The sequence below is a fragment of the Micropterus dolomieu genome, linkage group LG03 (genome assembly GCF_021292245.1).
Source record: "Micropterus dolomieu isolate WLL.071019.BEF.003 ecotype Adirondacks linkage group LG03, ASM2129224v1, whole genome shotgun sequence".
In the NCBI taxonomy this organism is placed as follows: Eukaryota; Metazoa; Chordata; class Actinopteri; order Centrarchiformes; family Centrarchidae; genus Micropterus; species Micropterus dolomieu.
This window is the reverse complement of record NC_060152.1, coordinates 14,240,844-14,265,005: the sequence shown is the minus strand read 5'-3', so window position 1 is coordinate 14,265,005 and position 24,162 is coordinate 14,240,844. Positions and strand designations below refer to the sequence as shown.

Here is a 24,162-nt window from a genome sequence, read left to right as displayed (position 1 = left end):
TCACTCACACACAGACAGAGCTGCAGTGCTATTCTGAGAGAGTTAGCTGCCTCAACCCACGCACAGAATCTGAGAAAGAGAGAAAGGCAGAACCAGGGAGAAAGAAGGACAAGGGGGGAGCAAGATGAATAAAGGAGAGAGAAAGAGACAAGGAGGTTTACAGAATGCCTACTATAGTCTCTCACATGCACACACAGCCTTTTTTTCTTTTACAGTTTCAGATTCTACCCCTTTAACTGCTCTAACAGCATCTGATTTACACTCTTGATTAGCACTCTTCTTGTGTGTGGCATTGACAATATTTGCAGAACTGTTTGGCGGTGCTGTTTGTGTGATGTGCTATGTTGTATTGGTAAGTGCTGGGAGAAATGTACTTGATTCTGTGCCACCCACACACCGCCCTCCCACTCATGGTCGTCTCTGCATCTATACCTCTGGCTCTTCCCGCTCGCCACAATCTCTTTGCTCATTTAAATCCCTACCCTGCATTTATCCCTCTGCTCTCTTTCTCTCTTCTCCATCACTGGCTTTTACAGGGAGCGTGTTCCTCCTGCAACCAAACAGGCACGCTAACACACACACTCGGCTTCCCCCAGCGTGCGCACACACACACGCACACACACACACACACACACACACACACAATGCAATTAATAAAATAAAAGTAGCTATATTGTGTGCACATGTGTGTCAATATGTGAGGAGAAGATCTTCTTTCTAAACATGTCTCTTGTTTGTGTTGCAGTGGACACTTGGCCAACATGTTCCAGGTTTGATTGTAGAAGTGTACGCTGAAGACAATTCTGCAAATCAAGCTGAACGTTTAGAGGCGACAGAAGACAAATTCTCCCGGAGAGAGCTCTTTTGGAACATTAGTCAGTGGGAGAACTGATGCTTTGTGTCTCTTATTTTTCTCTCTGCTGAACTCTCCTCAGAAGGTCAGAGGAGCATGTAACTGAAACAAGTGGAGCCCTCTGTTATTTCAGCATCCTTCTCCCCCCATCTGTGCCTACATTCTCTGCCACAGATAGGGATGTTTTGATAATTACATATAATTATAATTTCTGTGGGAGACAGATCTGCTTCTGTCTATTATTGCCAACACCTCCAACACAATAACTTCACACATTTACATATTTCTCGACAAAAGTGATATTCTTTGAACCTCGGAGACAAATCAGGAATAATTTTACTCAGAGAGATATGTCACACGGAGAAGCAAAGTGCCATTCAGTTCATATCTAATTACTGATACAGTTGAATGATGCGGGTGACTTTTTGTGCCTAAAAGCTGAACACAGAACATTTCAAATCCGTGACATTTGTCTCATTTTGCGATGTATTTTACAAGCTGGGAGTCGTTTCCTTGGTTTATGCGTACTCCTAATTTTCAGCTGTTACAGTCTTCTAGCACTTAAGCAGAGCCTCACTCATTATCACCCCCGGTCCAATCACAGTAACAGTCCGTACCAGGCGAGTACTGATGCACAATAATCCAACCGTAGAAAAGATTGAGATAAATGGTGTATCTATAGACATGATGAGTGCCTAGAACAAGTTAACATGGAGATTAGTCCCTGCTCCAGAGAAACTAGGCATTGTTAATAAACAGTTTTCATCAGTGGTACAGTCTGTTAATTTCATTTAATATTTTACAATGCCAAATATATGGAAATAGTTATAGATTTCATTCATTTTCCCAGAAAATAATTGCTTACAGCTTAAATAAGTGCCAATTCTGAATGTATGTAGTGCCAGACTAAAATACATCACCCAGGAATAAACAAAACAGATACAACTGTTTACATTTGACAAACTACAGGCCATAGACTATTGTTCAAGTGCCATGATCAGCACAGGAATGTATAGGATTGCCATATTGTATTGAAAATACTTGCGACTTATTTTCACTGGCATTTCCGGCTGCAAGAAATAATTTCATCCAGCAGTACGTCAGATATTAGTTGTTTTGTTCAGAGGGACATGTAGAACAAGGCATTAAGGACTAAAAGCATGAAGATTGTTGTTTTTAATTTGTCTTTTTTACAAAGATGGATCCATTTTAGTGTTCTAGACTTGAGAGGTGTTTGTGGAGGGCAAAAGATGAAGTCATTACGCATTCAGAGTTACTTTGTAGCAGTAAATTAAAATCATTTTAACACCATTATTGGCAATTATTGAAACCTGACAACAGATTTTTTTGTTCCTGGCCTTTTCTATTATTACATCACATAAATACTCAGTTTCTAACCCAACATACACAGGTTTCAAATTTCATCATCCAGCATTACTGAATGAAACGTCTGACACATCATCAATATCCAGTAGGTTCTACGTGCTACTTGAATATTTCACATGCCATTTTAGTGGGTTAAACTGCAAAAGCGGATACAGTCTTGTAACTGCATTGACTCAACTACAGAAAATAGATCTCTTAGTCATGTAAAAATGACGCCCACCACCAATCTCCGAGTTCTCGCTGTCTCCCTGCTCTCCCTGCTCTCCCTCCTTACTGCCCCACTTACCACTATCGTGGAGACCTCTCCGTCCCCCCCTCCTCAGCACACAGACCGCTCAGGGAGGCCATTCACCGAGCAGCCCAAGACTGGCCCCAGCCCCTCTCTCCTGCTCCTTGCCATCCAGGCCAATATGAGACCAGCTGCTCTCCAAGGCAGGACCAAAACCCCTGAGAAACTTCCAGAAACCTCAGAGGGAGTTCTGGAGATGCCTCCGAGACCCCTTCCCCAGGTCATGTTCCCCAAGAATGTGACTTCAGCGGAGGCCCTTGCACCTCCCTTAGGCGCCGCCCAGGTAGCACCCATTCGACCACGCCTGATGGATGTATGGATGGATGTATGCCGGGGTTATTATGACGTGATGGGACATTTTGACAGCGCTTTCAACTGCTCAAAGGACACCTTCGTCTTTTGTTGTGGAACCTGCCACTACCGCTTCTGCTGTCCAGAGCGCAGCCGGCAACTGGAACAGGACATCTGCAAGAACTATGACTCTCCAGACTGGGCCAAGCCGCAGACAGACTCCATGATTATATCAGAGGAATTAGGTCCTGACCCAGACTTCGATCCACTGAAGCAGCAGAGCCACAATACGGGCTTTGTCATCGGAGGTGTGATTGTGTTCATGGTGGCTGTTGCGGTGGGCATCAAGGTGGTCTTCAACAAGGTGCAACAGGAAGCCAACCAAAGGGACCTGAATATGCCCAGGTGAGAGTTTGAAGATTTTCCCCCCTGCTTTTTCTTTTATCCCCTCTCACAGCTGGATTTGTTACTTCATTCAATGTATGAATGCTGTAATGAAATTAGGTTTTCAGGACTCCACAAATGGCCCATATTCATCATTCTGGGGTCAGAATAATGTTATTAGTCATCAGCTGAAACATATTTGATCTTCATCAAGTGGCGGCTGCAGAATTCATGGTTGTTTTGATTCCTCTGGGCTCTTTATCTATATGGCCCATCATCTTGGAAATGAAGAGATTTGCATTTTGATTTTTGTACAGGTTACATTTTCTGTATTGGGCTAGAGCACTGGAGGATGATGGTTGTAGACTGATATTAAGTGCTGGTTGATCCCTTAATAATTACAAATAATCTTAACGTATTGTTTTTTATTTTAATTTTTTATTCTGCTTATTCAAGTACAGTAACGGGTTCATCACTGTACACAAATCAAACGTCAAATAGGAACCAATCCACTGTCCTTGTTAGATACCTTGTAAACAATATATAATGACAAATATGAAAAAAACTCATCACAAAAGTGCTAGTCCTAAATCATCAACTACTAAGCATAACTTCACAGTGTTACACATGTTCCATCAACATCAATTTGATGTGATAATCACGTGATATGATAGTCAGCCATTAGCCAGCCATTTGTTGACAATTTTATCTTCCTTTTTGCTTGTGTGTGTTACATCATTAGAGCTCTGGTTGACATGTTGCGGCACCAGTCGAGCCCAGTCCAGCAGGATGAGAGAAACAACAGTGTGGCTCTGGCTGTAGGGGATGGACAGGGGACACTGGGGAGAGCTCCAAAAAATCTTTATGCTCCAGGACTGCCCAGCAAGGACAACAGATGTGAGGGTCCAGGGCTTTTACAGCTTTAGTGAATAGCACAATCAGAGTGTTTGTAACTGAATCCTCTGTATGCAGAGGCACATTGTGTTTGTCACGACTGTATGTGAATGCAATTTTTTGCTGTCCCACCACCAAGATATCATTGTAAGCAAATAAATGTTGGCATCAGTAATTTCTCTAGATAGATACCTCTGACTTCTTTGTGTGATAATATTAGGCCTCCACTTTAAGATTCCAGTAGTTAAATGTACAAGAATCTGGAGATTAGTGCTTTTATAATATGCATGCTTTACATGATGAGCTCTGTGCATGTGAGAAAATGATGAAGAATTGATGCATATACATAAATGTCTATAGTTGCCTTGTTTTTTTTTTATCCTAAAATTTCGAGTTGATTACCTTATGTTCTTTTGACTTGCAGTGGGCAATTTGCAACACAATTTCATCCACTCATCAGGCTCCAGCCCCAAACACACTGCAACTATCGGTAAGGCAGCTGGTGAAGCCAGGCTCCTATGTAAATTACATGTAATCACCACAATACTTAATTTACTTTGTTCAGTTTCGTTTAAAACTCAAATGTAGACTCATTCATACTAACAATAATAATGATTATCATAGCTTTGGTTGCTTGTGTTAGTGTTGAAAGCAAGTTAAAAACCTGTCTGTTCCAGTGAATGTTAGCAGATTCACACACTGTGGCGTGCAGTGCACTATATCCAGAGGAGCAAATCTCATTTAACACACAGTCGTTTTCTCACTGTGGTCTCTGTAGAGCGCACCCCTCGAATGAACAATGCTCAGCTGGCAGCTGGAGGCACCCTGCTCTCCAGTAAGCACAACAACACCAAATCCCAGCCTGCTTTCCACCACTCCCTGCACAACCTGGCTCAGCTGCCGCCCTCCTATGAGAGTGCCACCAAGCCTGAGCTCAATAGATACTCCTCACTCAAACGCCTCGGTAAGTACCATCATTTTTGAGAGATGAGGACAAATGTACCAGTCGGTCTTCCTCTCACTCCTCTTATAGTGCTATTTGCTGTGGTGATAAACAATTCAGAGAAATTTTGTTTGGCTTCCAGAGAAAGGTCTCGATGAGTACTCGTCTGGTTACTGCACCACCAAGCGCCGGCCTCACACAGCCCAGCCGGCCCTGCAGTCCTCTCAGCACCACCTTCACTGGGGTGGAGACTACACCCTCAGTGGAAGAGGAACGCTCCCCAGGCATGCAGCCCGTCCTTGGATCCCGCCGCCACCTTCTGGCATGCCTGCGTCACCCACCCCCAATCCTTACCCTCTGGATCCCCCGGAGCCACAGTACAACCCCAATTACGACACTCTTTCCAAGCCGAGGAAAGTTAAGTCCTCTGACCAGCTGCTCAACATGGGTGACGTCCCTGGCAACACGGGGACCCTGTCCAGGCTGTCCAAGAACCAGCAACACCAGTACTACAAAGCCATGGCTGCCTCCAATAAGAACTCCAACACGCAGACCCTCACAAGGAAGACCCAGGACAGGAGAGAGGAGAGACAGGAACGGCTGCTTATGTCCCCGGACCACTTGGATAGGATGGGGGTCGGCGGGATGGGGGTTGTAGATCCATACGCTCACACAGGAGGGATTGTCCCCACGCTGCCTCGGCAGCAGAAGGCCCAGTCCCAGCAGAACGTCTGCGCCACGCCTTCCCTCGACCGACACCACATGATCAAGATGAACTCTCACCCAACGTCCGGGCGAGAGCAGGAGCGGAGTACCGCCATGACAGGGCACATGAGTGGGGGCATGGGCTGGGCGGGGGAGATGCCCGGGGCTGGGGTAGTCATGGGAACGGGAACACTAGGGGGCCACAGCGCCAGGAGGATGGCTTTTGCAGCGAAAAGGCAGAACACCATTGAGCAGCTACATTTCATACCAGGAGGGGGCGGTGGGGGGTCAAGTGGAGGAAGTGGAGGAGGGAGTCAGGGGATCAGGACGGGGAGTAAAAATGAGGTGACGGTGTGAGGTTTGTGCCTAATGTAGAGTTTAACCCTCATCAAAGGTATGGGAATAGATCACCTTTCTGCATTTAACTATTAGATATACAACTACAAGAAATAAAACTATAAGTATAAAGTATAGTAACAGTATAATGTGTTTAGGCTATTCAAATTAGTGTTATCTTGTAATTAAATAGCTTAAATATGATTGCTAACTTAATTAAATTTAGATGGGGAATATCTGTTCCAACTATGTGATAGCCTACATCAGCCATATTTTGTAACAAAATTTGCCATATTGCCATATACAGCGGTGCCATTACTTGTAGAAAGACTGATTAGAAGGGTGAAACAAAACCAACAGAAGTGTCGTTCATAGTTTTGTTTTTTTATATGTTTTTCAAAAAGTACTCAGGAGCCATATTTGATAGGGAACGGGACGATATATATATATATATATATATATATATATATATATATATATATATATATATATATGTGTGTGTATATATATGTATATATGTCTATATGTCTATATATATATATATATATATATATATAGACATACATTGATATATAAAGAGGTTGATGAAGAGGAGGTATTGTATCACAATATTTAAAAGAGAATTGAGCCAACTACCTGCCGGACTGTCAACCTGCTCAGCCCTCACAACAGTCATTTATTAAACTGAATTTCATGGGTGACAAGCCCATTGGACCAGATGAGTCTGAATGAACCATGTGCCTGGTGGGGGATTTTTTTGAGATCTGACAGTCTGTTAAACCAGCCTCATCCTGACACAGGGAGACAGAACTGATGTGTGTTGCTTCCTGTATGTATATGAGCATACATACTGACTTGGACACAGCAGCCTAAGACCACTGGCAGGACTCTGCGCCCGATTTAAACTGCGGACGTACCCACATTACCAATCTGATGCCTGGGTTGCCTAGTTTTCCATGTGACCTTAGATCAAATCCGCAGAGGAACTCAAACTCTGATTGCTGATGTTAGATTACTTTATGGTTGAGTTTTCCCTAATGTTCCCATCTACAGATCAGCACCTATCTGTAAAACAACGGGCCACCAAATAATATAGAGCCATCTGTCACGTTATTACAACAAAGTCTTGACATAAACGTAGACGAGTCAGGAGATAACAGAATCAGACATATTTGTTCAGTTTACCAATAAAAAGGCAACTTGCATTAATATAGGTTGTGTACGAAGAGCAAAGGTTTTTCTACAGAGCACAAATGAATAGACCGTGACGTAGAGGTTGCACTTACACAACTGTCCTTCAAAGCCATTTATGGAGATACAAAGAAAATACCACAGAGGAAGCTGGTCTGACAATCACCATTTTATTATTCTCAACAGGTGACAAATTATACAAGTCAGTGATATTTTGTACAGTCAAAGGATTGGCTTCAGAGCGAGCCAAAAACCTCTGAGTCAGGAGAGAGGGCAACCTGAGGCCTTCTCCTGCGTGGCTCCATATGCCGTAAGAGACTCGGATGGTTAGAAAGCCCTTCTCATCCTCCAGACGAAGACCTTGCTGTATCATAACGCACTTCAGCCAGTATGAGTAAAACAAACAAACTAAAAAAAATGGAAAAGAGAAAAAAAAAACTTCATCAATAACAACGCTTATCAATACTAAGGGCTATCCTATCCTATTTACTGTATGTGATATCTGTGGTCCATATAAAATGCTATCTCTTTCTCTTGATTTTGTGTTGATATTGTCATGATGTATTAAATATTAATGTGTACAAAAAACAAGAGCAATTTAAGCACAGTTCAAAGAGAAACAGAGACAAAACTTTGCACAAATCTTATCCCCTGATATTTGCACCAGATACAAACTTACTTTGTGTCGTGTCCTCAAGGTTTACATTCTGTACAAGCACGGCTGTGTGACTGATCAATGAGAGCTATTGTAGGTAGAGAGAGGATTGTTTTTTAATCACCAGAAATCAGAAGTTATTACACAGATCAAAGAAGGAACTTGTTACCGCTTGGTTTTAGTTCAGTCATGTGAAAGGATACATAGATGAAATACTGATAAACAGAAACACATATTTCATTTGGACAATCTTCCTATACACAGTGCTAAATGTAGTTGTTATGAATATGATGGAGTGTTATTATTAATAATTAGTATAACTGTTATGGTTATTATTAACAATTATCTTATGATGTGATGTTCTTTTACTTGGTGGGATTTAAGTGTTTATTGTTTTTAGATAACTAGCATTCTCATGACTAGTTGGTTTTTCATACATCTGGTCATAAATTCAAGTTTTTAAAAGCATTCCAAATCTTGATGCATGCGAGCTCCATTTCATTGAGAGGCATTTACAATTTGCCTGGATTTTAAGGTCATCAATGCTTATATGGCCAGTTTTCCAGCTGTATGTACTGTTCCTAGACATCGGCCTTATGACTTCTTGATCTCAAGTGATTACTTAGGTTTCCACTTAACAACAACAACAAAAAATGTCTACTGAAAAAATCTGCAGCCTTCAAAAGGTACATGTAGATGACGGTGTTTTAACAGCCAGCGAGTGATATATTTTTGGAACGTGCCAGAAGTTATTAACATCACCAGACTGGAGGCAGTCTCTTGTCTCCGGTGCAGCAGCCTGACCCAATAACACATTATGGGTTGTACACACTAAACCCATGATGCCATAATGTATGTGTGTTCAGATGAATGTTTATTACACAGGTTGGAGGGAAATGGAAGTTGGTCTAATGGAAACCTGAATGCTTTGAGTGCAGTGTCTTTTTCAGGGAAATAGGACAGGTGACATACAGTAGTATTAATTTTTTTTAATAGAGCCACAAAAGGTCTGTAGCAAAGTCTGTAATATCTCACAAGCCATATCCATTGAAGCTCATTATCACAATTTTATAAATGGTTAATCTAATTTGTGCAAGTATTGTATTTTGTATAGCTAGTACAATCAGAATATTTTGAGTGATCTCTTTGACATTAATTTGAGGATTCAACAAATTATGTGTTAGTATTTAATGAATTGTACAGTGCCAAACTCATAACATTTTGTTGTCTTTCTATCGTCAAATAGCCCCCTACAAGAGTACAGGGGCTATTTACTTTCACAGCTGAGTAATACACAGGCAAGTGAGCTAAAAAAAGCTAGTTATCAGAAAGAAATGAATGAATATGGTGTTTGTTTTTACCATTATGAATTCATTTAGAGAGAAGATGGTTAATGGCCACCTGAAATGTAAAGCATTTCTAACAGTAATTTGTACGGACAGGGACAGTGTCCAGTAATGAAATCAATGGATTTATTTTCATGCCTATAAATTTCAAAACAACCCTTTTGTTATTGTTCAATGCATTGATCCCCTTGGATACGACAGTGACTTACGAAGAATTTGTATAATAAAGTTGGTGGAGAAAAAAAATGTTGTCGTTCATTATAGAGCGTGAGGTTTCATGATATTTTATTTATTTATTTTTTTTTTACCTTAGTAGTAATCTATCTGTAATCTTATGCTAATTTTTCTACCTGAGACATATTAACGGTTGGGTCACCTCAAACCTCTGTAATTATGTCTACGCCTCTGTTACATATAAATATTACCAAATCAAGACGTTTTTTTGTCATTGAGTGATATTGGTATATGTTCTTATTTTAGTATGGAACATTGTGAAGATTTTCTTCAACCATTAGGGCTTTCAGACTCTTCCTAAAGAGGCAAATGTTGCAAGCACAAAGGGAGTGCAAAGAACCATGCATCTTACGTTGCAACATATTATGTAGACTGGGTTACATACCTTAAAATTACGTTTCAAATTATACTTAATTAATTAATTTTTGAGGGGCGAGTTGTCCGTCTGCATTTTTGAGGACTGGATAATACCTGCAAATCCTCTCAGGTGGTTGCTAAAATCTATTTACACACTTTTTGAAGCAAGCCTGTGAACTACTTCTCCATGTCAACAGAATTTAGCTGACAAACATATTCAATCGTGGAGGAAGTATTTAGATCCTTTACTTAAGTACAAGTAGCAACACTGCTAAATAAAAATAAGTTCAAGAGTAAAATTCCTGCAGTGAAAATGTCACTTAAGTGAAAAGTATTATTAGCAAACTTTACTTCAATTATCACAAGTAAAAGTTCTCATAAAGCAGAAAATGCATAGAATTTTACTGATAGTTTTAACTACATCAGTAATAATTATTAAATAATTCTGGTAGAGTAAAAAGTACAAAACTTCCCTCTGAATTGTAGTCGAGTAGAAGTATAAAGTAGCACAAAATGGAAATACATAAGTAAAATACAGGTACCTCAAAATGGTACTTAAGTACAGTACTTGATTAACTTTGTTTCATTACACCATGTGTGACACAAACATTTTACCACAAAATTCAGTGATGACCGTTTAAGTGAAATAAATTTTCTCCTTTCCCCTCTCATTGCTCGCTCCACAACATTTTCGCCACTTGTTACTGATTGTTATTACAGAAAAAACATCTCTTTGTACAGACATAACCTGAGGTAGGATGACTATTTTTGTAAAACTGTCTAATTCACTTTAGGCCAAGACTCAAGAAACATATGACAGACCAGATGAACATATGTTTGTGCAACCAGTCACAGTTTTGAGAAATGCAGCTTAGTCAGAGGCAATATGTTATGAAATTAATGTTCTAAGAATAATCACGAGACAAATGTGTGTTTTATAAGGGGTCAACCCAGAAACAACAGCTCTATATTAACAAAAAGCCTTTTAGTCTTCAGTAGGTTAGTGAGCACACAGAGAGGGTCTATAATAAAATCCCACATCACCAGGATCTGAGATATTGTATAAGCCACAGTGAGGCTATACAGTGCCAGTGGGAGTGGACAACTGTGCTTTTAAATGAAATGAAAGGTGAAATTGTCTTCATATAATTCACATCTCTAAACCATCTGAGTGCAGAGTTATATCATGCTGTACCTACTGGATCCTTAGGAGTGAGGTAACGGCTATGGAGCTCATATTTAAAACCACTTGTGAATACATTTATTGCACTGAGATGTGTGAAGGCTTAAATGAAAGAGCAGCCGTTGTACTGATGCAGAAATAATTTTTGTAGGAGGTACACAATGGGGCACAAAAAATATTATGTTTGGTTTAGGCACTGGCTGCCACTGATACAATCATTGTAATGCGAATATTTCACCACCAGGAGGGTCATAGCTTCTCAGCCTGAGACAAAACCTGCACGAAGCCTTCAAGCTGTTAACTTGCGTATACTATAAAGAAAACAGAACAATGAACAGAACAAATGAACAAATCAATAATATGTGAGTATTCTCAGATTGTATCATGGATGGATGAGAAACACACTGTCCAATGCCTGCCACCATTCTTAAATGCATTAAATATCTGCTAAGTGAAACCCCATTTTTAACAAATTATACTATATATATATGACACTGATTATAGTTAGAAAGATTGCAAATTTCCCAGAAAAGACAAATTAATATTCAAATTGAAAATGTACATGTGTGAGTCGAGGCTTCGGGACCTTTGATGGTCCTGATTAAAAGATTCTGTACCCTACATGCTCTGTGCACACGATTTGCATCCTGACCCAGGCATGATTACCATTCTTTAAAATCATAGGCACAGAGCTCAAATTATTCACATCTCTGTGGTTGAAATGATTGATCAAATCCAAGATGTATGTGGTGATAAAATGATTTAGCCTGAGGTTAAGCTCCTGAGTTCCCTACAGCTTTTCTCACAGCTTTGGAAGAACACAAGTCATATCTCATATCTATGGTAATAAATCACCATATTGATCTGGTAATGGAATTTGTTGATCACTTTTAAACTGGCTCAATTGTGTAAATCTGTTGTTGGGATATAGGAGAGGACATGTTGGCCTCGAGAGATGTATATGACTTGTGTTCATAAATTAATTTCATCCACCAGTCACACAGCTATGGATGTTATACTACAGAGTTATAGATGTTTTTGTGACTGAGGTCAGTGGTAAATGAAATTACATGCTTTTAGTGTCATGAACCTCTTCTTGTGAATACTCTATATTAGGCTATTAAATAATTTAGCAAATATCCAGACAAACTAGACAGACAAAGTAATGAGACTGAAAACAGAGATAATGAAGAAAGTAAACAGAACAGTGTATATTGTCCAAGAAAATCTGTTATGTCAAAAATATTCTATAATTCATTCATACACCCTATATTTTTATACATATATCTGTGAAAGATTTAATTCTGATTGCCTGTAAAAACATTACAACACCATGCCCTTGAATACCTGTTTTATAAACTTCACGATACCTCTTTAAACATGCATATTAGAAATAAAAGACAGCTCACTTATGTTTATTATATGAACGATCCATTAAATGTGTATTTATGGCATAATTTAAAGTAGTGACATCCTGACCACTGTTGTCTGTCTGGTGTTGTTTGCTTTATTAATTTATTTAGTCGCCTATTCACTGATTTACTCGCTTTAGTTAGCTCATCTTTGCTATAAAGGGGAAATCCTGTTCCCACATGTATCAGTTGCAGGGATTGAGCTTGACAATAATTAATTAGATATTATAACTAGTAGGCATTTTGCTTCAAAACCAAAAGAAAAGACAATTAATAGTAAAATATCGCAATATATATTTTTCACTTCATGTTATATATTTTCAAGAAATATTATAGCCTGAAGATATAATATTCCTAGTGTATAATAGGCCTATAAGACATTAGCCATTATGCAGCCTGGGGAAAAGTCCCCAACCTCCTACAGAGACTGGTTTAACTTTTGATATACATAGGGGTTGTCTAAGTGGATTGGGCACTAATTATCTGAATATGCAACTTTTGTGTAAGTGTATGACCCTTCAAACAAATAGTGACTCCGCTGTGAGCCCTATTCAGCCGCCCGTGAGCCCCGCTAGTGCTACCCGGAAATATTACAAGGGCCGGAAAGGACCAATGTTAAGAGAGCACACGTCACTCACTTTTACCCAAAAATATTATCACCGACCACCCAAATTCTTCACGGCCGTCGAAATCTTGAGCAAAAGCTCCCTGTCAGCGCAAACTGTCGTACTGAAACTACAAGGAGGCGGCTGCGGTCTCCGTCGGCGTTGATTTCTGGGGAGACGGTGTAAGCTTTCACCCAGCTCAGCATCAGTGAAAATGGCTCTGGCTAACGACTGGACAACGGCACGCAGAAATGGAAGCGGACGATAGCTAGCTAGGCAGTTAGAAGAAGGCGTGACAGGCCTCATCCATCTGCAACTGTGCTCTGCAACTGGATGCGTAGGTAAACATTTGCTGATTATAGGTTACGCAGATATATATGCTAACGCTAGCAACATAACGGTAGTCACCGTGCTTGTAATATTGTGGTTTGGAAATATGGCTAACGTTAGCAATAGCGGTCATGGTGGTTTTCTAGATTACGTGTGGTACCAAATAGCTAAACACGCCGAGCCAGTGTAAAATATGATGCTACGGAGAACCGTGAAGTTTTTCATGCAATCGCATCCAATGTTTTCCTGTTTAAAAAAATGTTAGCCAATACTATTACAGGATGCTACCACAAGTGCATCCGTTATTACTTGCGTCTGTAAAGTACTGCTCATGTTTACATTGTGCAGCGAGTGCGATACTGATGTTAATTTGAGCATTTCTGATCTTCTTCACAGGATTGCTGATTTACATTAAAATGAGAGGCAGTCATATATGCGATAGATTATCTCCCTCGTCTGCCAGGGGAGCTCACTCCCTTCTAGGTTCATCGCATCGATTAATGGAAACGGTAAGATTTTAAGAGGTGAGCAAAATGAAATTCAAAGTGAGTGATTCTACCGTGTACTTTCACCCTTTTCAGAAGTAAATTAATGGGACATTTTAATGTTAAACAACAACTTACCTTCATGCAGTTAAATGATTATGCATAACGCAACAGTTCAATTTTCTATTCTCCCTTTTCTTTGGCTATGAGAATGTATATATTTCATCGACTTGAATAGATTTATCCTATTGTTGTTGGTAGTTGGGGTTAGATTAGATATAATTCAAATTTATTGTCATTGCACTTGGTGAGTTTAAGTACAACAAAATCAGTTTAGTATCTGACCAGGAAGTGCAAACATAGACACACACACACACACACACACACACACACACTTAAAATTAATTTGTCAATGAATCAATTTATGGGAAGTATTATAACCAAAATGGTGTATGTGCAATATGAATGGATGTAAGTGGATTTTTACAGGTCAGTACTCCTCTTGGCCTATCTTAAGGTACTACACAGCACCTGAGACTGTTATTATTATGTCCATTATTCCTACTCAAGTGACTGCCCACTATTAACAATCCTTTGAGAAAACATTTATGAAACAAAAGACAATCTCATATAGTCTTTTTACATTACAGTGACTGACTTTAGGCTAAGAATAAAACTGACAGTTTTTTAATGTACTGAATACTTGATTGCCTTTGTGACTATCTGGTGATAAACAAACTAAAACCGAAATTAAAAAAGTAAATGGTGCAAGTATGGCGAACTTTGGGGCTAGAAAATTTGCTCTCACTAAATTCCAAACAAGGATTGAATTAAAATTAACATTTTTTTGCAGAATAGGTTGACCTGCATTTGAAAACATTTACTGATGCTGTTCCCCAATGACTAATGAATAGTTTCATGTTGAAAAGGTAAACCTGGATGAGGGTCAGTGACCCAATGGTTTCCACCATTTTAAGGTATGAAGAAATATGACTTTCAAAAAGGGCTCTTAAGACTGAATCACATCTTGAACTGAATGGACATTATCTGATATTTGATATCGCCTACATTAAACATCTATCCAGGTGTTTTTAAGTTTCTGTTATGATGTTTGATTGCATTCAAGATTTAATCATTGAAGAACAGGTCTGCTCTTTTGTACACACCTTGAGGGCAAACACTTTCCAGTAAAACCCTAAAAGCAATGAAAACAGAATAAAAGCCTCACTGGGACAACCTGTCTTCATACATTTTTTTTTGATCTAGCACTGCTTGAAACGGAGAGCTGTTACTTTAACGACTGTGTGTAAATTAACAAATGCATTGTTTAATTTTTCCCTATGTGATATTGGTTTTTCTGTTAACACAAAATGTAGCTCAGGAAAACCTCCATGTGGTAATAACTACATGATTGTAACAGCACATGTTGTAAAATGTAGCAGAAATACCACCGGTGTAAGTACTGCAAGTAAAATCCAAATGATCAGTTACATATGCACACCTCCATGGCAACCAAAAGTGAGGCATCTGCTGTATAATGTGGTTTTTCATAGAACACCACCACACCTCTGTGTATTCGATCTGTACCTCTTCCTCAGTAAAAATTTGGTACTTGTAAAGAGAGCTACATATACTGTCTCACCTGAGGGGACAGCGAGAGATACTGTACATCACAGAACTACTGCAGCATACAAGGGCGAAATGGGTATTATATTGTAGTAAGTTGGGTCAAAATCGCCAAAGTAACTTTATTAAATAAGCAAGCCTCTTTTTACTGCTAACTTACCTTTATGGCAGAGGCCACAAAGGTAAGTTAACAGGTACATGTGTAGACAGTAAGAATGTTGAAAATAACCTTTGCCTCCATAGTAAATATGAACCTAATGATTAAAATAATTGGCATTCAATGAACAATTCTGGTTGTGCTGAAATCCAGCAGAACCACATCATGGTAAGTTATTACAAAATTTAAACAATTGAATATGCTTATAAACCTGTTGAAGTGGTCGGTAACAGTAGAATCATCTGGAAAGAGATACCTTGAATTGTTGAGATTATTTTTTTGGCACCTTACATGAACAGGAAATGTTCAGTTTTTCCAGAGTAACTGTCCTTGAATTAGAAATGTCAAAGTATTGTGCTAAACTTAACATCTCTAATCACTTGCATCATACTCTCTGCAATTGTGACTTTGTAGTGACGATACTGAATAGATTAAATGATCATTTCACCTAATGTGGGCCATGGAGACAAATCTCTATGTTTTATGTTGTGACAGTACAGACTTAGGCATCTGTCTATATGGATTCACCTTAATGGATGGGATGCATTGTTATATGTAAAAGTCCTATTATCAAGAGATAGTAAGTGAAATTTTATTCAAAATTACAGTCCTTTTCCCCTCTATGACTTTCACCCTTTTTGAATTTTGTTTTTTTTTCAGCTATAGGAAGTTCTTGGCTGAACACGGATGAGGAATCTTGCTTAGATGAAGGAAAATGTCAACGCAATAACTCAAAGGAAACAAGAAGAAGTCATTTGAACTACTTCTCAATAAAAACTATTCTAAGCAATTTTGAAATTAGGTGGAACTCATCTACCTGTCAAAAAGACACCTTTACCCTTTGATCATAAACTCATCTTCCTGGCTACCCCACTCATTTTGGAAGTAGAGTGTGGGCAGTGGATCAACAGGGAGTAGCAGCACCAGAAGTAAACAATCTGGAGAGACGAACTTTAGATTTAAGACATTCAAGTAGTTCTGGAAAAAATTGTATCATAAACTCACCCTTAGGGTAAAGTTTGTCTTTCACCAGTCAGTGGTGGGATTATTGTTGCCGCTCCTAGCGCTGGAGGTTTGGCCCCTGCACCCCCATGTGCCAGTGAGTGGGAAATGTTCCAATTTGGAAAATACAATCTGGACATTATAGAGATGTTAAGTGGGCACCAGGCCCACCAGTTCAAAGGCCTTGGTTTAGATCGACAACTACAGCATCAACAGCAAGTGCAACTTCACCAGCATCAACTCCAGCAGCAGCAGCAGCAGCAGGCTGAGTCTTCTGGAGCTCTTCTGTCTGGACTTGGCTTGGGCCCCCTGCAGGGGTCTAGAGGTAACGCCTTTTCTGATTCTGCCTCCATTTTTGCCAAGATGAGTGCCCCTCCTCCCCCACCTTTACAACAACAGCCTTCCTCATCTCAGAGCTCTCGTTCAAAGTCAAGCAAGATGAGCAGCAGCAGCTCAAGCCATTCTTCAGGCTACCCACAGTTCCTGCGCTCTTTCCACCCGTCTGAGGCAGCACTAGCACAGGAGCAGTTACACCCAGGTGTAGGCCGCTTTGAGCACTTTGCTGGGGGAAGTAGCAGTAGTGGGAGTGCTGGGGGATTAGGAGGATTAGTAACATCAGCACCTCCACCCCCTCCTCCTCTGCATCCCGGCCTCTCTGTACCCCAAGCGTCATCTGGTCCCTCCTCTTCCTCTCCTTCCCCTTCAACCTCTGTGGCCACCTCTAATAACCCTTCTAGCAGCAGTGCAGTCAGCTCATTGGGACACCAGTTGGTTGGGGCCCAGTCTGATGCACGGAGTCTTCACCAACAATTTAGTTGCATGTTAGCTGCTAATCAGTATTTCCTTTCTGGGGTGCCTGCTAATGCTAGTTTAGAGCAATTTCTTGTTCAACAGGGAACCCATAACCACTTAGGGCTTGGTTTAAGTCAGACAGGCGGGGAGCCTAGTACTAGTCTTGCTCCGCCTCCTGCTTTGCATTCTTCTCACTCACATGGCCACTCCACTCCCCAGCCACAGCAGGGTCCCCAGCAGCCTCCCCAGCAGCAACAGCTTCCGCCTCACACCCTTTCTCATCCTCACTCTCATTCTCATCCTCACCACCCACTGCACCCAGGCTCCCAGCCCTCATCACTGGGTGGCTTTGACTTTCAGGGCATCCCTGTACTGTCATCAAATCAGATAGCGTCTCTGATGCAGCAGGAAGCAGGTTTGCCCCTCCCCTTGCCACTTCATTTATCCTTATCTAAGGATGATGGTAAAGGGGAAAGCAGTGGAGGTGGAAGTAGTAGTAGTGGGAGCAGTAGCAGTAGGAGGAAGAAAGCTATGGCTGGCTATTTGCCTCAAAGAAAATCTGATAGTGCTAGCAATAGCAGCAATAACCATGGCCACAGCAGCCACAGTGGTAATCCCAGCACTAGTAGTAATGGTGGAGGCCTAAGTCATGGTCAGCCCCCAGCTTTAATTGGGAGTGCGGTTGGTATGTCAAATATGGGTGGAGACCCATCATCCCTTCTTGCCTCATCATCTTCATCCTCATCAGTAGTTTCTTCCTCCTCGTCTTCTGCTCCCTCTTCCACTGCTGCCTCAGTACTGGTTACTAATGATTCTCACCTTTCTAAATCTGATAACCAGAGCTCAATGCAACCCAACCCCTCAGAGTCTGACACAGATCCAATTTATAGCTGTGGAGATTGTGGCAAAAGCTTCCCTCACCTTTCAAGCCTTCGCAGGCATTTGCGCATGCATGAGCCAACCACAGCAGGTACTAGCAATAGTAGCACTACTGGCCCAAACCCTGTTCATATTAAAACGCAGCCTGACCCAAGCCTTCCCCATTCAACCCAAGAAACTCCCCAACCCTCATCCAATTCTTGTCCTAGCCCAGACAAAATATTTAATTGCCCTGATTGTGGCAAAGGCTTTAAGAAAAAAGGGCACCTCCTGCAACATGGTGTTATACACTCTTCAGCCCGCCCATATGGCTGCTCCACCTGCTCTCGGGCTTTTAATCGTAGAGAGTCACTGACACGCCATGAGAAGATACATGAGGAAAAGCCATTCCGATGTCCCGCCTGTGGTCGTGCCTTCCGTGAGAGCACCTCTCTACTCAACCATGCTGCCTCAGGCACCTGCGGCAAGCCAGGTAGGGGACCCAAACAAAGGGGCAGCAAGACAGGAACTGATGGTGAGGACAGAGTCGGGGGAGGGGGTGGAGGAGGTAACGGAGGAGGGGGAACTTATCAGAGCAATAGAGGGGTTATTTATGGGAAAACTGAGGAAGAAGATGGTGTAATCATTGTGGGGGAAGGAGAACCAAAATCAGGTTTAGGATGTGATGGTCTGTTTCAGTCTGCAAGGGGAGGGAATTCAAATGACAGGGACAGAACAGATGGTAAATACCCCACTGACTACTCTCGGAATCGTTACACAGGCTACCATGATGACCACCGTTCTCAAGGTAATCCATCTCCATGCTACTCTGGTGCCTCCCCCTGTGGAAGTGGGATGGCGGGCCCAGCTCTGAGAAAGGCACCCTTGGCCCCAACACTGCATCCACACTCACAGAGCCACAACCAGCACCACCATCCGCAGCAACAGCCCCACCTGCCCCTTTCTTCTCTACTGGATGACTCAGAGGATGATGTCACTAGCTCTGTCAATAATGCTATCTCTGCTATAACAGCAGCTAGTAGTGGAAATAGAGGGGATGATAGGGGAGACATCATAGGAGGTCTACTAGGTGGTCTTGGTTTAGGTCCTCTGGGCTCACCCTCATCAACATCTGGTATGGATAAGAATTTCAGAGGTGTTGGAAGCCAGGAGGCTATGAGCAGCAACCCTCAGAATCCTACTGCCAAACCAAAACGTCCCCGCAAACCAAGAGCTAAGAAAGATCCTGTACCTGGTGGACAGCCCCCCAAACGTAGGCAATACACCCCCAGAATGGGGCCCAGTGGCCTCCCACGCACTCACCTCTGCAGTGTCTGCGGTAAGGGATTTGCACGTCGGGAGACCCTACGCAGACACGACCGCATTCATACTGGAGAAAAGCCCCATCACTGCACTGTTTGTGGAAAGTATTTTAGAGAGGCTTTTCACCTCAGCAAGCATCAAACAGTCCACTCTGGGGCAAAGAACTACAAATGCAGCATCTGTGGGAAAGAGTTTGGATACTCCCAGAGCCTCAGAAGGCATAGCAAACTCCACCAGAAAGGGGAGCTAGAAGAGGTGCCCACAACACCAGCTCCGGAGAACCTTAACAGCTTTAACCCAAACCCTCAATGTAGCGTGGCCCAAGACAGGAGCCAGAACCAAGCACCAAGCACCTCCTCCTATTACTCCTACTCTCAAGACGTCAAGCCTCAAGACACCAACCCCCCGCCACAACCTCCACCCCCACCCCTACCACAGCCCCCACCTCCGCCTCGACTCTATACCTGTGCTATATGTTGGAAGTCGTTCCGCCATCACTTCCATCTGACTGCCCATCACCAGACGGTTCATGAAGGTGGAGGTGAAAAGCTCTTCTGCTGTGAGGTATGTGGGAAAGCATTTGCTTACTCCAATAGCCTTACTCGACATAGGCAGTCACAGCATGGGATGACCCGCACTGAACCGCCAAACCCGCAAGAAGGCAGCAGTGGGTCTGGAGACAACAGAGGTGGGAGTGATGTTAATCAGTCAGCATCCGAGAGTGAGGCTGCCACCAATGCCCTGCTACAAATGGCTCCTTCCACAGAAGGCCATGGAGGGCAGAGTCTAAGTGTCGTTACTCATAGCCACCAACAGGCACCCCCGCAACCACCAGCTGGTTACTCTCCTCTCTTCTATGATGCTTCCCATTCTTCAGCCTCTAATGCTCCATCTTACTCGCAGCCTCTGCCTCCAAATTCTACAATCATGCCCCCCCAGCACCCGCATTCCCCAGCCGGGGTGAAAGGAGAGCACATATATCCAGCTGGATCCCGTAGCCGTACGCTTCACACCACAGCCCCGTTCCAGCCCCTCACGGAACTGCCCTCCACTGAACATCATCATCTGCATCATCATCATCATCACTCCCACCATCATCCTCATCTTCAGTCAGGTGCCCAGTCCCACCAACACCTTGACTGCAGCATCCAGTTATCACATGATGAAATGAGACGACACAAGAAGAAAAAAAAAAAGTCCAACAGCAGAGATTGGAGGGAAAATAAATGGGAATCCCAAGATTTAGTCAGATTTGATGGAAGCAAAAGGAAGAGAAAGATAAGATGTACAATAAGAGGGCAGTTGAATAAAAAACAAGGCTCTCTTCGTTTGACAATTAGACGAGGAGGAGGATCAGGTGGTGGTGGGTATAAGCTTGTCAACACTGGGGGAATGAAGGTGCAGATCCTGTCGTCTCTCAAAGTCCCTGTGAAACGTTTTGGCTGTCCTATATGCCCCAATTCTGTGTTTTCTCGTAAAGCCGGACTGCTAGTCCACATGGCAGTTAAACACCCCAAAAAAGCCTCAACCACTCAGGAGCGACTAAGGTGCTGTGTATGTGGGAAGCAGTCTCACAGGCCTTTGGCAGCCTTCATCCATCGGGCCTCCCATCGTGCCAGGGGGACTTTTTCCTGCCGCCGCTGCTCCATTCGCTTCTGGAATGCTACGCTGCTCCACAGGCACAAGGTGTCCTGCCGCCGCAGGGCTAAAGGACTGCAGCGAGGAGATGCTAAAAGGCTGAAGCTTTCAAAGACACCAGGAGAGAGACAAACCCAAGAGGGTCAGGAGGAGATGCCATTCCTACAGGGACCATATAGATACTGAGCATCCTGGTATCTGAAAAGAGTGGCAAATAAGAAAGATATTTTAGTTCTAATTGGGAAGATGAGAAAAAAGGGACTTGAGGAGAATTTGCCTCATGTCTCTGTTAACAACTACTGTAGAGCATCCTATAAAATCACCCTATCACCAGAAATTCTTCCATATTATATTGGAAGGTGTTTTCAAAGACGTGACTGTTTCCATAGGTTCATTAACCCCTTAAGTGCATTGACACTATGCTTGGCTGACACTGTGCAGTTACTAGACAAGTTTAGGTGAAATGACCTGCTAATGTATCTCTCTTCCCCATAACTAGAATCCCTGCTACACCTCTTGCTGTATGATAAATGTCTCTGCTGTGTACTTTGTCTTGTTGTTGTTCATTCAGAGGCTCTGAGGATTTTTTAAAAATGTAAAGTGCATTTATTAGGAGTAGGGACATGGGGACAAAGACCTTTGTTGATAGTTCGTCAGTGCATGTTTGTTCTCTGGTCAAGTTTTTTGCTGAGGTTGTGAAATCACTCCTACAGTATGTGATGGTTTATTCAGTATATCCCCAGAAGTTTGTAGTGTTGAGCATAATTTGAAAGTTACTCTATATTCCCTAGTGATTTAATCACATATAGATAAAATGTCAAAGTTGCTGGTAATTAGCATTACAAGGATCCCTCTTCTGCCAAAATGAAGAAACTTACAAAAAGCCTTGCTTAGTATGTTCAGTTTATTTCATTTATTTGAAATATTCCTAGCTTTTATACCAAGAGATTGAAAACAGGTTAAACAAGTGGACTGTAACACATGTTTATCTCATGTTATTTGTATGCTCTTTTTAGCAGTGATTATTTCTACAGTACTTCATGGTGTGTTAAAGTCATGGACCTATCATAATAGAAACAAATGTAATATTCCATGTATTTATGTGTGTAACCCAATCAGTCTTCATGCCAATCTTACACTTAACCCCTTCAACCTTTTTTACTTTTTGCTGAGTTGCAATCATATTCTTAGTGTCTAGCCTTGTTTTTCTTCTTCTAAAGGTTTTAAGTACATCTTGTCACTTTATTCACTTATGAAACTGTCATACCCCTGTCAAGCCTTGTTTTTTTCTTCTAAAGAAAAATGATAGTTTTAGTAGATTTCTATCACATTATTTACTGAGAAGTAAGTAGTTGATTATATTTCAGCAATGAATAAACCTTAAGTGTAATAATTTGTTTTCCTTTCATTTCTCAAGTTCCTTACCGCAGTATCCAAAAGATGGTACAAACTGCTGCTCATTGAACATGAGTAAGTTGTAACTGTAACCAAAGTCAGTATTGACGTTTTACAATTATATTAAGCTTTATGTCCTATATGAATCTCATATCACTCTGTGGATAAAATGGATTTCAGGATGTAGCCTAGTTAATATACCAATACATTTAATCAAAGTGTTTAGGCTTACCAGTGTTATTGGCCAGATTACACTAAGGTAATGACTTGTTTCAATTATTAAAACTTACAGTATATTATCACCATACTCAAAATAAATGACTGTGTTAAATTTTTCACTCGTAGCTCCACAAGATGGCAGTAAGCAACTCATTTATAGTGTACTCTTGGCCTGGTGTGGATGAGTGTGGCAGTCACATGGATTTTGCACTGATAGGGGGTGGACTAGAGAGGCTGAGCACTGTGTGACTGAAGTATGTCCCTGTCTGCTGTTTACTACAAGATTATTGCCACAAAGTAAACAACATGCTTTAACATCACCAAGTAATCTAACTGAATATTTAGAAATGAATGTGGTTTAAAAGAGAAATTCACGGAATGTAATTTTTGCATTAGAAAATTTAATTCTTACTGTAACCTTTTCTGTGATTCCACATCAATGATTTTATAATAGCAAAGCAACTACAGTAAAATATTTGATACTTTCTCAAGTAACAACGACCACAATGTCCTGCAAGTGATGGAGTTAATATATAGTGTACATGTTAAAGTGATTTTAATGTCACTAGTGTCCAAGTGTGTGTGCATTCAGATTGATGATAAGAATCTGCCTTGCTTGCAATGTGAAATATGATGATTCATATCCACTGTTGTTTTAGGTGGGGTGACAGGTGGTTACAATCTTAGGGGCCCACAGCTGGAAAAAACTTCCAGTTGGATGGTTTTATTTAAAAGTCAAGTCAGTTTTATTTATATAGCCCAGTGTCACAAATCACAATTTGTCTGAAGTGGCTTTAAAAGAAAAGAAAAACAGTGATTCTTAGCACTGTGTCAACTGAAGGGGCCCAGATACTATTTCTTACTGCCGTTATATTCAATATTATTCACACTTGCTACATAATATTCATATGTGCTCTTTATTATTCACTAAAGCTTTAGCTGTATGATGCCTTATGTCTGTCAGCTATTTACTTGTTAGCTTTTACATATCCAACTCTGGAAAAAAAAAACATAGGTGAATTCCTGCGGCGCACTGTGTTTTGCATGTGATCGGCAACTCCTATACAGTAGACTAGACAGCCCTCGCGCTTTTTGTCTTTCGAACTGGTCTCACGCGGCAGTGGCATGCACGGGGGGAATCCGAGCGGGCGGGTTTATTCGACCTATTTCTGCCCAATGGGCGCTCGTCGTGGGCGGAGCGACAATTTTCCAAAGCCAATCGCAGCCAGAGCCGCGAGCGGACAGGCCGTGTCTCCGCGTGCCTGATACACGT

General features: G+C 41.5%; 2 protein-coding genes across 5 annotated transcripts in view; both read left to right on the top strand.

Annotated features, from left to right (window-relative positions):
• LOC123968968 (protein shisa-7) overlaps positions 1 to 6,102 on the top strand; it is an 8,689-nt gene extending 2,587 nt beyond the window's left edge. Inside the window, exons 2-6 of the mRNA XM_046046019.1 lie at positions 746 to 3,224; positions 3,946 to 4,100; positions 4,522 to 4,587; positions 4,876 to 5,061; positions 5,183 to 6,102. Of these exons, the coding sequence (XP_045901975.1) occupies positions 2,449 to 3,224; positions 3,946 to 4,100; positions 4,522 to 4,587; positions 4,876 to 5,061; positions 5,183 to 6,102 (2,103 nt within the window). The 5' untranslated portion in view covers positions 746 to 2,448. The remainder of the gene's footprint in view (positions 1 to 745; positions 3,225 to 3,945; positions 4,101 to 4,521; positions 4,588 to 4,875; positions 5,062 to 5,182) is intronic.
• Positions 6,103 to 13,030: 6,928 nt separating this feature from the next.
• si:dkeyp-69b9.6 (zinc finger protein 865) lies at positions 13,031 to 22,668 on the top strand. 4 transcript variants are annotated; one of them, XM_046043941.1, is made up of 4 exons: positions 13,031 to 13,405; positions 13,791 to 13,903; positions 16,323 to 18,807; positions 19,096 to 22,668. In XM_046043941.1, the coding sequence occupies exons 3-4, from the start codon at positions 16,773 to 16,775 to the stop codon at positions 21,459 to 21,461; spliced, it is 4,401 nt and encodes a 1,466-aa protein (XP_045899897.1). In that variant the 5' UTR covers positions 13,031 to 13,405; positions 13,791 to 13,903; positions 16,323 to 16,772; the 3' UTR covers positions 21,462 to 22,668. The 4 variants fall into 4 exon arrangements, with proteins under 4 accessions (XP_045899897.1, XP_045899895.1, XP_045899894.1 ...); XM_046043939.1 differs by having other exon boundaries at positions 13,031 to 13,401; positions 16,323 to 22,668; XM_046043938.1 differs by having other exon boundaries at positions 16,323 to 22,668.
• The last annotated feature ends 1,494 nt before the right edge of the window (positions 22,669 to 24,162 follow it).